Consider the following 12,166-nt stretch of genomic DNA (forward strand, 5'->3'; position numbering starts at 1 on the left):
CATATAAATGGAATAATACGGTTTGCTTTCCTTAGTGACTGGCTTCTTTCACTGAGCCTTAGGCTTTTGAAGTTCATCCCTGTTATAGCATGTATCAGTAGTTGGTTCTTCTTTTTCTGTTGTATGGATATACCACATTTTGTTTGTTCATTCATCAATAGTTGGTCATTTGGGTTGTTTCCACTTCTTGACTATTGTTAAAAATGCTGGTATGAACATTCATGTACATGTCTTCCCATGGATATATGTTTTTTTCATACTGTACTCCTGGGTGAATACCTAGTAGAATTACTGAGTCATATGGTAATTCTGTGTTTAACATTTTGAGAAACTGCCAGACTTTTTATATTCCTCCCAGCAGTGTGTGAGTTCCAAATTCTTTACATCTTTTAAACACTTTTTATTTTCTGTCTTGTTGATGATAGCCATTCTGTGGGTATGAAGTAGTATCTCATTATTGTAATTTTGACTTACATTTGACTAATGATATTAGACTTACATTGACTAATGACTAATGATATTGAATATGTTTTCATGTGCTTGTTGGTTATTCATAGATCTCCTTTGGAGAAAAGTCTTTTCAAATCCTATGCTTATTAACAATTGTGTTATTTGTCTTTAATTATTGAGTTGTAATAGTTTTTTCTGTATTCTGGGTATAAGATTTATGAGTCTTGGGGAATCTCAGCTGTTGTCACTGTCATCACCATTATCATTGTCTACCTGGATAGAAGTTTAGGTAGTGTTTGACCAGAAGGAGACAGATTCTCATTGTTTTCCAGTTTCATTCAGGGCCTAACGTTGTGAGGGGGAACGTTCTGCCCTCTGCTAGTTTTCTTGAATTTTCAATTTGTTTGCTTTCTATCTTCTGTTTTCTGAGTGGCAGGTTATTAGATCTCATTTGCCTTGCATAGTAATTCTACTCTATCAAGCATTCATGTACCTTCACTTGGGGTCATTTTAATTGCCCCTATAAAAGGGATCCCAGAGTGTTCCTTAGCCCCTTATACCATGTGAGAAATGAAGTCAGAAATCAGAGACTCACAAGAGGGCCTTCACCAGAGCCTGACCATGCTGGCATCCTGATCTCAGACTTCCAGTCTACGGCCATACCACCCTGAACGCGCCCGATCTCGTCAGACTTCCAGCCTGCAGAACTGTGAGAAAGAAATTTCTGTTGTTTGTAAGCCACCCAGTCTGTGGTATTTTATTATTGCAGCCCAAATGAACTAAGACAGTAGTCTTACCACAACTTACAGAAAGCTTACCTGCCAGTGTTTTTAAGTATGGAAGTGTCACTGTGACATTACACTTCAGTTCTCCGACGTGAGCCATTTTCTGACATGAACATTGATATCAGACTATTGAGGTGCTGGGAGAATGGTTTTAAACTCTGTTTGTGGGAAGAGTCACTTCCTGCTTACACATTCTGTGTAATATCTTTAAACATCCCCTATGAAACAGTAGCTCAGGGGACATTGCTATTTAATACTTTCTTGGTCTGTATTTTCTTGGATACAGTGTTATCTTTGAATTGTACTATAGTCTGCAGGTTGAATAGCTTTAAATCTAACACATAGTTCTTAAAATTCTAGTTTTGATAAAGTCCCATACCATCATATTGAAAGTCTAGACATCTTAGAAATCCATTTTAAATGAACGCTTTATATCATAACTGCCTAAAACTTGATAGGTGTCTGTGTTGATATCATGGAGATCATCAGCATAGTAATTATGTCAAACTAGTACACTTATTTCCTTCTTTTCTCTTTGTGTCTTGCAGTAACTTGCTCGTGTTTGTGAGCTGCCAAATGCTTTTGGAATATTTTGTTATCTCAGTAGTATTGCATTTATACCTTTGGCAGAAAGCCATCCAAATTTGGGGTTAGGTTATACATGTTTCTTACTCCATTTGTATAACACTGTCTAAATAGTCTTAGGAAGCTGAAGAGATGACATCTATGAGCTTTTGGAATGTAGTTGCCTAAGGATACACTGGCTTTGACTTCATTAGTGCACAAATGATAGGGTTGTGTAGAGTTATTATAGCATTAATCAATTTGATGGATTGGAAATATGACAGTACTGAAGCAGCATGTAATATTAGTGCCTATTATTCTACAAATTATGTCTTCACCTACATTCATATGCCAGAAGAGTCATGTTGTGCATTAAGAATGCAGAACTTAAAAAACAACAACAGAGGGCACTTCTTTCCATGGCCCTTCTCTTGTCCTCTTAGATTAGATCATCAAGAAATAGACTTTGGAATTAGACTTGCTTATTAGGTCATAGCACTTTCATACTATAGAATACTCTGTATTGAATGGCATAGATAGATTATCTGCTCCTCGAATGACCGAATTTGATACTTGAAAGAATATTGCAGGTAAAATGTAGCATGTTGAGCATGTTTCGAGATGTAGGCCTATATATATGTGAATTTATGGGCCAGTAGTTATTTCTCTATAAGTTATAATGGACTAGTAGATTTTTTCTTTGTTGTTGTTATATTGTATTGGTTAGTAAAACTTAAAATTAGTGGGTACCTTAAAGATAATTAAATGAGAAGCAAATATGCATTTTGGGGGGCTGTAGATAATATTTTATCCTGTGTGCATTTCTAACACTAATTTATTTATTTATGCTTTCATTTATTTTATCTTACAGCTTTCAAAAGTCAAATTTTTAATTAAAAATTTTTAATTTTAATTTTTAAAAATTTTATTTATTTTATTTAAAAAAAAAGATTTACCCATTTATTTGAGAGAGAGAGCGAGAGAGAGGGTGTGTGTACCCGCATCAGTAGGGGGAAGGACAGGGGGAGAGAACCTTCAAGCAGACTCCCTGTTGAATGCAGAGCCCCACATGGGGCTCCATCTCATGATCCATGAGATCGTGATCTGAGCCCAAACCAAGAGTCAGACACTTAACTGAATGAGCCACCCAGGCACCCCCCCCTCTTTTTTACCTTGTTCTTCTCCAACTTAAACAGGAGTGGAGAAAAATGTCTTTGAAAATTTAAAAATACTCATTTGGATGAAAAAACTCCTGTTCCACTGAAGACTGAAAATTTAGGAGGCATCTCCTTTGCTTCTGGTAAAAAGACACTAAATGTAAAATAACCATGGCAATTTTGCCTTTGCAGAATTGGAAAATAGGTAAAAGGCTAAGTAGGTAGGACAACAGAGTTTGTCAGATAGAAACTTAGCTATGAGGTGCTCTGAGCTTTATTTCTAGATGTTCTTTTATTTATATCTATAAAATAGGAATTTTTTAAAAAATAAAAATAATAAAAGTTTCATGGGTCTTTCGCTAAGGAATGAGAAGCCATTCTAATTTGAGATAATGGATTAATGTGCGTCACTAAGTACCTTAGAGTAAGTTATGGTTGTGTTATGAAAATGATGTAGTAGTTTCTTATGAAAGAGTTTCTGAAAGGTGGGTTGTTTTACTTTGAAACTCTTGAAATAAAGATATTAGCTTTAAATGATACTTAAAAAATTAGATCTAACTTAATTTGTATTTCATATTTTAGCATATATTACTGTAAATGCCACATTCAGTTTGGAGCAGTTGGGAAGCCAAGTCTTTAATAAATAATCTCAGGACCATGGGATTTTTTACATTCTAAGGACTTATTTAGAACGAGAGATAAGATATTGACATAATAATAGAATAGAGTAGAAAGTAATATATGATATAAGACAAGTACAAACTGCTATGGACAGTATAGATAAAAAAGAAATTAGATTTGTTCAGTTCAAAAGCCTTCTTGATGTAGGTGGCATTTAACCTTGGTGTTGAAAAAGGTATAGGATTTGGGTATGTGGTGGTGCCTGGAGTATTCTGGACAGACGGGAAGAAGTTCAGCAAAGTCACAAAGGTGAGAAAGTATGAAGTATGTAGGGGAAATTTTAGGTAGGATAAGAGGGTCTTACTGTATCTCCCCCACCCCCATTAATTTGTGTGTGTTCTTTCCAGCCTTTTCTCATCGTCAAAAAAGATGATTTCACTAGAATAGAGGAGGACTCATCTTTGTTTAAGGGTGTGTGAATGGCTGGGTTCCCTGCTAAAATGTCAGATAAGTAGTTATTTAATTAGAGCAGTGTTTTTCAAAGTGGAATGGGCTGTGTATCCCCTGTGTTATATAAGACAATCCTTTGAAGTACAAGAAGAAAGTCCTAGACCTTGGACTTCAATTTATTTTTAAACTTTTTTTTTTTTAAGACTTTATTTATTATTTGACAGAGAGAGATATCACAGGTAGGCAGAGAGGCAGGCAGAGAGAGAGGGGGAAGCAGGCTCCCCGCCAAGCAGAGAGCCCAGTGCAGGGCTCAATCCCAGGACCCTGAGATCATGACCTGAGCTGAAGGCAGAGACTCAGCCCACTGAGCCACCCAGCCACCCCTGCGTATTTTCTTTTTTAATGTATGCTTTATAATGTGCATGATTTGTTAGCTTAGAAGTACTGACCATATGATATCTAAATCTATCTGGGCCTGAATGCCCAAATGTTTTACTGATGGGGATGTTAGATTTTAAAAAGTGATGGTGCCTGGGTTAGAATTGTAGGCTGTGGAAAGGGGAGTACTGAGATGACATGTCAGATAAGTCAAGGCCTGGGGTTAGTCTTAGGAGGGCTGCAACAGTAATATCAAGTGGGAGCTGTACATTTGGTAGGAAGCAAAGAAACACATTTCTAGGTTTAGGGTCAGTGAAGGGGTAAATTTATGGAATTAGATTCTGCCAACTATTTAGGCAGCTGTTTGATATTTTTATATTTGTGTTATTGGTTGTAGTGTTTAAGTTTTCCTGGTCAAGTTTCCCCTTTTTGGCCATGTTGTATAATTTCCTTATCTTCTCTACTGCATTCTAAGTCTAAACAGTACAGAGTAATAACGGTGATAATAGTGGTAATAATAAAAACATTTATTCAGTCAACATTTACTGATTAGGTACTAATTCTGGGGAAGAAATGGTAAGCAAAGATCAGAGCTGAACACTGGATTCATGGTGTTTATGTTGTTTAGGGGAGATAAACAATCAGCTAGTCCTCAAATTGGTATAAAACTGTTGTCTGTGATAAGTGGTACAAAGGACAGTGCATGCTGTCAAGCTTGTGAAGAAAGTGTTTGAACTGTTCAGGGAGGGTCAATAAGGCTTCCCTGAGGACAGGACCAGCTACAGAATGTGTAGGGTCCAGTGCAGAATGATGACATGAGGCCCCTTGTTCTAAAGAATTCCAAGACTAATGGCAGAACGTGAAACTGAGTGTGGAGCCCTTTTAAGCATTGGCTCTGTGCACTTGCTCAGGTAGCATGTCCAGGGAGCCGGCCCAACATCTCAGCATGTTTGAGCTGATACACTGCAGGGGTGGGAGATAGCTCTAGGTCAGAGGATACAGCACAAATGAATCTCTGGGGCAGGAAGGAACATGGTGCATCCAGAAACTGACTGAAGGCTAGTGTGACTGGAGTGTAGAAGTAGGCGGAGTGGAGTTACAATGAGGCCAGAAGGCCAGAGAGGTAGAGAGGGAGAGGTGTAAGGCCAAGTTGAGGAATCTGATCTTTATTACAAGAGCCACGCCAAATGTTGATGTGTGGGAAGCATAAAATTTCCTTTTTTTTAAAAAAAGATTTTTATTTATTTATTTGACAGACAGATCACAAGTAGGCAGAGAGGCAGGCAGAGAGAGAGGAGGAAGCAGGCTTCTCACTGAGCAGAGAGCCCGATGTGGGGCTCCATCCCAGGACCCTGGGATCATGACCTGAGCCGAAGGCAGAGGCTTTAACCCACTGAGCCACCCAGGTGCCCCTAAAATTTACTTTTGATGTGCTAATAATACCAGTATCTTGCACCTTGACGACATTGCACAGTGGTCTCTCTCGGTCCCCAATACTACCAAACTTTCTTTACAGGAAATTTGAGTTTCAACTTCTATATGTATTCCAAGGCCAGTCTTTCCCAAAGGCAATTTTAAAAGGCACTTCATACTGGGAATGTTTTTGGTGGTAGAAATTGAAAATAGCATAGGTGAGTCCTGAAATTTTATTCACTATTGAATTAGTTTATGGTCTAAAACATTTTAGGTCAATGGAAGTAAAACTAGCAAGGGATAACAAATGTTTTATTATTGTTTAAGATGTTTCTTTTGAAATGCTACAGATTTTAAAGGTCTGTTAACACTGTAAGTTCTTAGTCTCCCTCTCTTTTTCACATGACAGGAGCAAGGGGTGGGTATTGACTTGCCTAACCTTGGGAAAGAGGAATAGAGAAGCAGTTGCATTTTTGGACTTTGTCTTTTCCATAATAGTGTTCTCAGTAAAGAAAACTTCAGTTAATATTATCCAAACCAAGAAATAGAAATAGAAATGTTCGTTGTCATGTGTGGATAATAGTGTTCATGATTCATGGATTTACTTGTGAAGGCAGTTAATAGAGTTCATTTCCTAGAAAGATACTTGCATGGTTGGTTTGTAGATCCATTGCCATGCCACACAACTTAGGATTTTCACTTTTGGCACTCTATTGAATAACACTCTAGCTATTTCTTCTCCCATGTCATATTTAAAATGTAATTATTTGAGCTGGTTCATGTAGGGGATGCACTTAGATCAGTGATGTTTGTATATTTTGAGCTGCTCATGGGTGAGATAGGTAGTTGATCATTCTTTGCATACTCTACCATTTCTTGCCTCCTGGTCCATGGATACACTGGCATGCCATATTGCTAAACTGATAAATAAATATATAAAAAAAAAATATATATATACACACACACACACATATACATACAACCATAGTTGTATCAATATATATATGTATATATACATGTATGTATATGTATCAGCCCAGTTCCTTCTCTTTTTAAATGATAGGTTCTATTTGTAAAGATAGCCTCAGATGTTTTGGCAGAGTTACTTTTTGAGAATTTATTTTTTATTTTTATTTATTTATTTTCAAAGATTTTATTTATTTATTTGACAGAGATCACAAGTAGGTAGAGAGGCAGGCAGAGAGAGAGGAAGGGAAGCAGGCTCCCTGCTGAGCAGAGAGCCCAATATGGGACTCGATCCCAGGACCCTGAGATCACGACCCGAGCCGAAGGCAGCGGCTCAACCCACTGAGCCACCCAGGCGCGAGAATTTATTTTTGACAGTAATTTCTGAGTTGAATATATTTTGTATTCTGGATCAAGGAAAACAGCCCCCTCCCACCTAGTTTCCATCTTTAGATTCTATTAATAACAGAAATTTTAGTGTTTGTAGGCAACTTCTCTTTTTGTGATCAGGTAGTAGGTCTCAAGGTTTCTTTATTTTCACATATGTCTGTTGTAATGGGTCTGGAGAATCCATGGTGGTGATAATAAATTAACTTTTCCATGGAACACATAAATTGCTGCTCATATGAAACTCTGCGATATTGCTGAGTAGTAAAGTGGCTTCTGATTAATCAGAGAATACTTAAATTATATTGAGCAGATGCTTAATGCTAAGTGTATGTTATTCATTGTTTTTGAAAACTTGTAATCCATGTCTATCACATATAAAACCTATATTTTAACTGAAGTTAAAATTACTACAATATTTAATTAGAACATCCCATTGCTTTAACAAAGTTAATAATACTAGGTTCAGTAAAACTTAGATTAGCCAGAATATTTAGGGAACGGAATGGTAGGTTTAATCAATTACCCCCGTCTTTCTTTCTGCACACAATCAACATATGCAAAACATGCTACAGGGTAGCATACATAGATGGGACACATCTGTGCCCTCAAGAAACTTAGTTTCAGTATCTTTGAAATTTTTGTTAATTTTATTCTTATGCTTTATTGCTTTAATTAGATTTAGAAGCATATAATTGAATCTTTTTAAAATTAATTGAATCTTCAATGATGTAGGATTTTACAACAAATGAAACTCATTGTATTGTTTCTCATATAGATGTAAACGTTATAGGTGTGCTGACCATACAGTTTAACCTAAAAGGTTATTTTTTAGTAATTTGCTGATGTCACCTTGTTTTTGTTTCCTTGACTTTTATTTTTAAAAACTATGTTACACAGGTTAACTGGGTTCTTAGTAAAATTCTGCTTTGTTAAAAGTTTACAGTATCATATAATAAATATTTAGTTTTATTGCCTTTTTGGTATATGAGTTGAAACTTGGTAGTTTTTGTTTATATGTATAATATTATGAGCAATAGCGTACAAAACTATGTATGGTGCATTATTTGCTCGAGGTTTTCATGGTATCTCTAAATACGAGTCTAATTTTGTGTAGCCCAAACCAAATGAAAAGTAGCATTTATAATTTATAATAATATGATTTTGTTCCTTTTCATTCTGAAGTATGAGTTAAAGCAAATTAAAGGGGTCCTCCCCCGCACTCCCTGGACTATTCAGAGCATCTCAACTAGAGGTTAAGGGTTATGGTCAAGCCTGGCTTCAGGCCTAAAATTAGTTTTACTTGCTTTTTCACACTGTAGGTACTTACTGCTTCATCGTGCTCTTTGACTTTGTTTTTGTGGGAGTGGTGGTGGTGGGTTCAAGGTAACGGAATGTTCTATAATACAACATGGTTTTCCTGTATGTTTAAATACTACCAGCTTATAAAGAAAGATGCATAGCCTGAAAGAGATATATTTGATTCTTTCATATAGTGTTACTTGTTTGAAAGTTTACTTTGTTAAAGTTTATAGTAAAATACTATTTCACTTTTTTTGATAGTGAATCAAATTCAGTATCTCATTTTTTTAAAGACTGATTTATTTAAGTAATCTCTGCACCATAGTGGGGCTTGGACTCACAACCCTGAGATCAGGAGTCACATGCTCTCCTGACTGAACCAGCCAGGCACCCCCAAATTAAGTATCTTATAAGTAACATTTTGGAGTATCTGTGTTTGGAGGATAAGGAATAGTAGCATATAGCCTGTTTTAGTTTTTAAATTTTCGCTTTTGATTGGACAGGATGTCTTCCACCTCTTCTCTGTTGAAATTACAACAGCAGCACAACTCCCTACCAAATAATAAACCTCACATGCATTTAAAAGAAGTTATCTAACCTACTTATACCATATACCATACAACCTAAGGTAGTGTGATTGGTTGCCATATTTAAAGTAATCTTGGCAATTGACTTTAATTAAATTCTCTAGGCAAATCTTTGTGCTTATTAATTGGGTTATTGATACATTTTTGCTTTATGTATCTAATTATCACTGCCTTGTTTCCATAGCTGCAGAGCCTTGGCCTGAAAATGCTACCTTGTATCAGCAACTGAAAGGTAGGTACTTGTCCACAATTAAAAACGGCTCATATAAAAACAAAAATGACTCATATAAAAATATATCTAGGGGTGCTTGGGTGGCTCAGTTCATTAAGTATCTGCCTTTCAGCTCAGGTCATGGATCTCGGGGTCCTGGGATGGAGCCCTGCATTAGGCTCCCTTGCTTAGTAGCAAGTTTGCTTCCTTCTCCCTCTCCCTCTGCGCCCCCACCCCTGCCTTGTGCTCTCTGTTGCAAATATATAAATAAAATCTTTTTAAAAAACAAAAAATATTGTTACCAAAAAATCCACATCCCCTCAACATCATTTACTTCTGAGAGAACATAAAGAAGTGATTCTCTTGTGCAATTTGTCTAGGAGATTTTGCCTAAACTTGAATCTGCCAGTGTAAACCAACTATTCATGGCCTATAAGGTCCTTAGTTTATTATTGACTCATTATATTGGCTGCTGTAGGCAGTGTAAAATGATGTGGCTGCAGGAGCAGTTGGCAGATTTACTGCACCAGTAGCTGACACAGCAGATTTTTGAAGTCTTCTGGTAAAGTGGGCTCTCAGTGAAAAGGAACTGTTAAAATGTATAGGCTAGGATGGTTCAGGCTCCCTCTAGCAGCTCTTCATATATCATCAGATCACATTATGGACCCCATTTGGGGCTCAGCAGCCTGCTGCAGTTGTCAGAAGACTGCAAAGTAATGAAGACTAATAGGCAGCAGCCCTAGTCTTCTAAGCATGGAATTTTTATTGCAGCAAACTTGTCATCTTTCTTTTGTGTGACAGACCTAGACACACTGTGCAATATTAACTGCAAGCTGGTTTTATATGATTTTGAATGCTTATTAACTAGAGGGGTTTGAGCACATACTATTTTACTTAATTTTAATGAAAAGAAGAGGAATAGTATTTCTTGAAAAGTTGAAAAATGAATTTGTTTTTAAATGAGTGATTTTAATTAAATATTGTTGATAAAATACAAAAAATGATCAAATAGTTTTAGAAGAAATAGTCTGTGTTATGTACATATTGTGATGATTTAATCAAAAATTGTGATTACCCAATTGTATGGATATAGAACTTCATAGTTCCTGTGGTGAAAATCTGTACCTTTTATTTTTAAAAATAGGAATAGTGTTTTAAAATAAAAATATTTACAAGTATATTTTGCTTATTTAGCAGTCTCACTTTTGACTCAGACTTTTCATTGTATTTCCACAGGGGAGCAAATTTTGCTTTCTGACAATGCAGCTTCTCTTGCTGTGCAGGTAAATATGCAAATAATGTAATAATTTTCACTTATAACTATTTTTTTTCTCTCTGGGTAGTCTGCAATGTTATATATTTATGATCTTTCTGTGTGATTTGCCATTATCAATATAACATCTTTTCTGTGAAGTGTGATTTTATTATGTAATATTTTCAGCTATTGTCAGTATATAAAATAAAAGTCTTCATTCTTTTTTTAAAAATCACTTAATATGCTAGATTATTCTCTTAATAGTTTAGCTTTTGGCTAGATATGATGGTATTGATTATTTGTGGTGATACGTTCATTTATGGACACAGTTATTAACTTATTTGAAAAGATTTATTTACCACATAGTTTTAAGCATCATTCTTTCACTGTGCTCATTCTAGTCTAATCCATTTGTTAATCTTAAAGCAGACATTCTCTTCTCTAGCTGTTTCTTATATATTTATTGATTACATTAGTGTCTCTTATTCCCAAACCACTTATTGAATGCAGTAGCTCTTCACATTGTATATCACAGTTGTGTAATCCAAAAAGCGGTTAGTGGTCCTGTAAACTTTAAACTGCACCACAGGAAGAATAGACTACTTGGGGATTATTTGCTTTAAAAACTAAAAAACACTGTATATTAACTAACTGGAATTGAATTAAAAGCTTAAAAAAAAATAAAATAAAACAAGCCCTTACAGATACTGCTTACAGGGCTCTGTATAACCTTCACTGATTCTATTTCCCTCTCTCTTCTCTTTCATTATCCTGAATATGCTTATCATATGATGGGACTACAGATAACTTATACAAAAAAAAGAGAACAAAAATAACTAGTATTATAGATTGCTTTTTTAATTCGTGTAAATTTAACAAATTGATATGTTGTTTGTTTTTTTGGTACTTGACTGTTTTTTATATTTGTCCATATTGATAGATGTACCTCTGATTTACTCATTTTTATTGATGAGTGTTATCCCACTGTATGAATACACCACAATTTACTAAAAAAAAGGGAGAGAAATGCCTATGGAGATTATAGAATTAAAGTTATTCAAACATTTGCATGTGTAGCTGTTACTTACTTAGTTAGCTTACATAGTTTGAATCACAAAGAGGATTTTATTGTGCAACACTAAAAGATAGCTTAAAAGAGAAACTAAGACATGTGGCATTTTTGGAGATGGGATGATGAGCTTCTGGAAGACAGAAAGAAAGGCAAGAGAAAAGCCTGTGAGCTTTTGCTATGTTCTAGGCATGATGGTAAGCACTTGGTCATCTCACATTTTTTATTTAACTTGATATTCTCTGCATTTGGTTACTATGTCTGATACCATGTCATTTAGTATATCTTTGCTTTCATTAAGGCAGGGAAAGAAGGAAAAGATGGAAAGAAGAAACGTGTTTGGATAATAATTTATTCATATGAGTATCTTTCTTTCTTTTGGATTTATTTTAAAGATTTTATTTACTTATTTATTTGTCAGAGATAGAGAGAGCACAAGCAGGCAGAGGCAGAGAGAGAAGCAGGCTCCCCAGTGAGCAAAGAGCTGGATGTGGGACTTGATCCCAGGACCCTGGGATCATGACCTGAAAGCTGAAGATAGTGGCTTAACCTACTGAGCCACCCAGGCATC

At 35.8% G+C, this 12,166-nt stretch overlaps 1 protein-coding gene across 4 annotated transcripts in view; it reads left to right on the forward strand.

The window, feature by feature from the left end:
• The window catches only part of MTX2 (metaxin 2), a 67,647-nt gene that overhangs the window by 16,425 nt on the left and 39,056 nt on the right, over positions 1–12,166 (forward strand). For all 4 annotated transcript variants that reach the window (XM_032356026.1, XM_032356023.1, XM_032356024.1 and 1 more), the window contains 2 exons: positions 9,245–9,292; positions 10,508–10,554. In XM_032356026.1, coding sequence (XP_032211917.1) covers positions 9,245–9,292; positions 10,508–10,554 — 95 coding nt within the window. The remainder of the gene's footprint in view (positions 1–9,244; positions 9,293–10,507; positions 10,555–12,166) is intronic.

This window comes from Mustela erminea, chromosome 8 (assembly GCF_009829155.1).
Source record: "Mustela erminea isolate mMusErm1 chromosome 8, mMusErm1.Pri, whole genome shotgun sequence".
Taxonomy (NCBI): domain Eukaryota; kingdom Metazoa; phylum Chordata; class Mammalia; order Carnivora; family Mustelidae; genus Mustela; species Mustela erminea.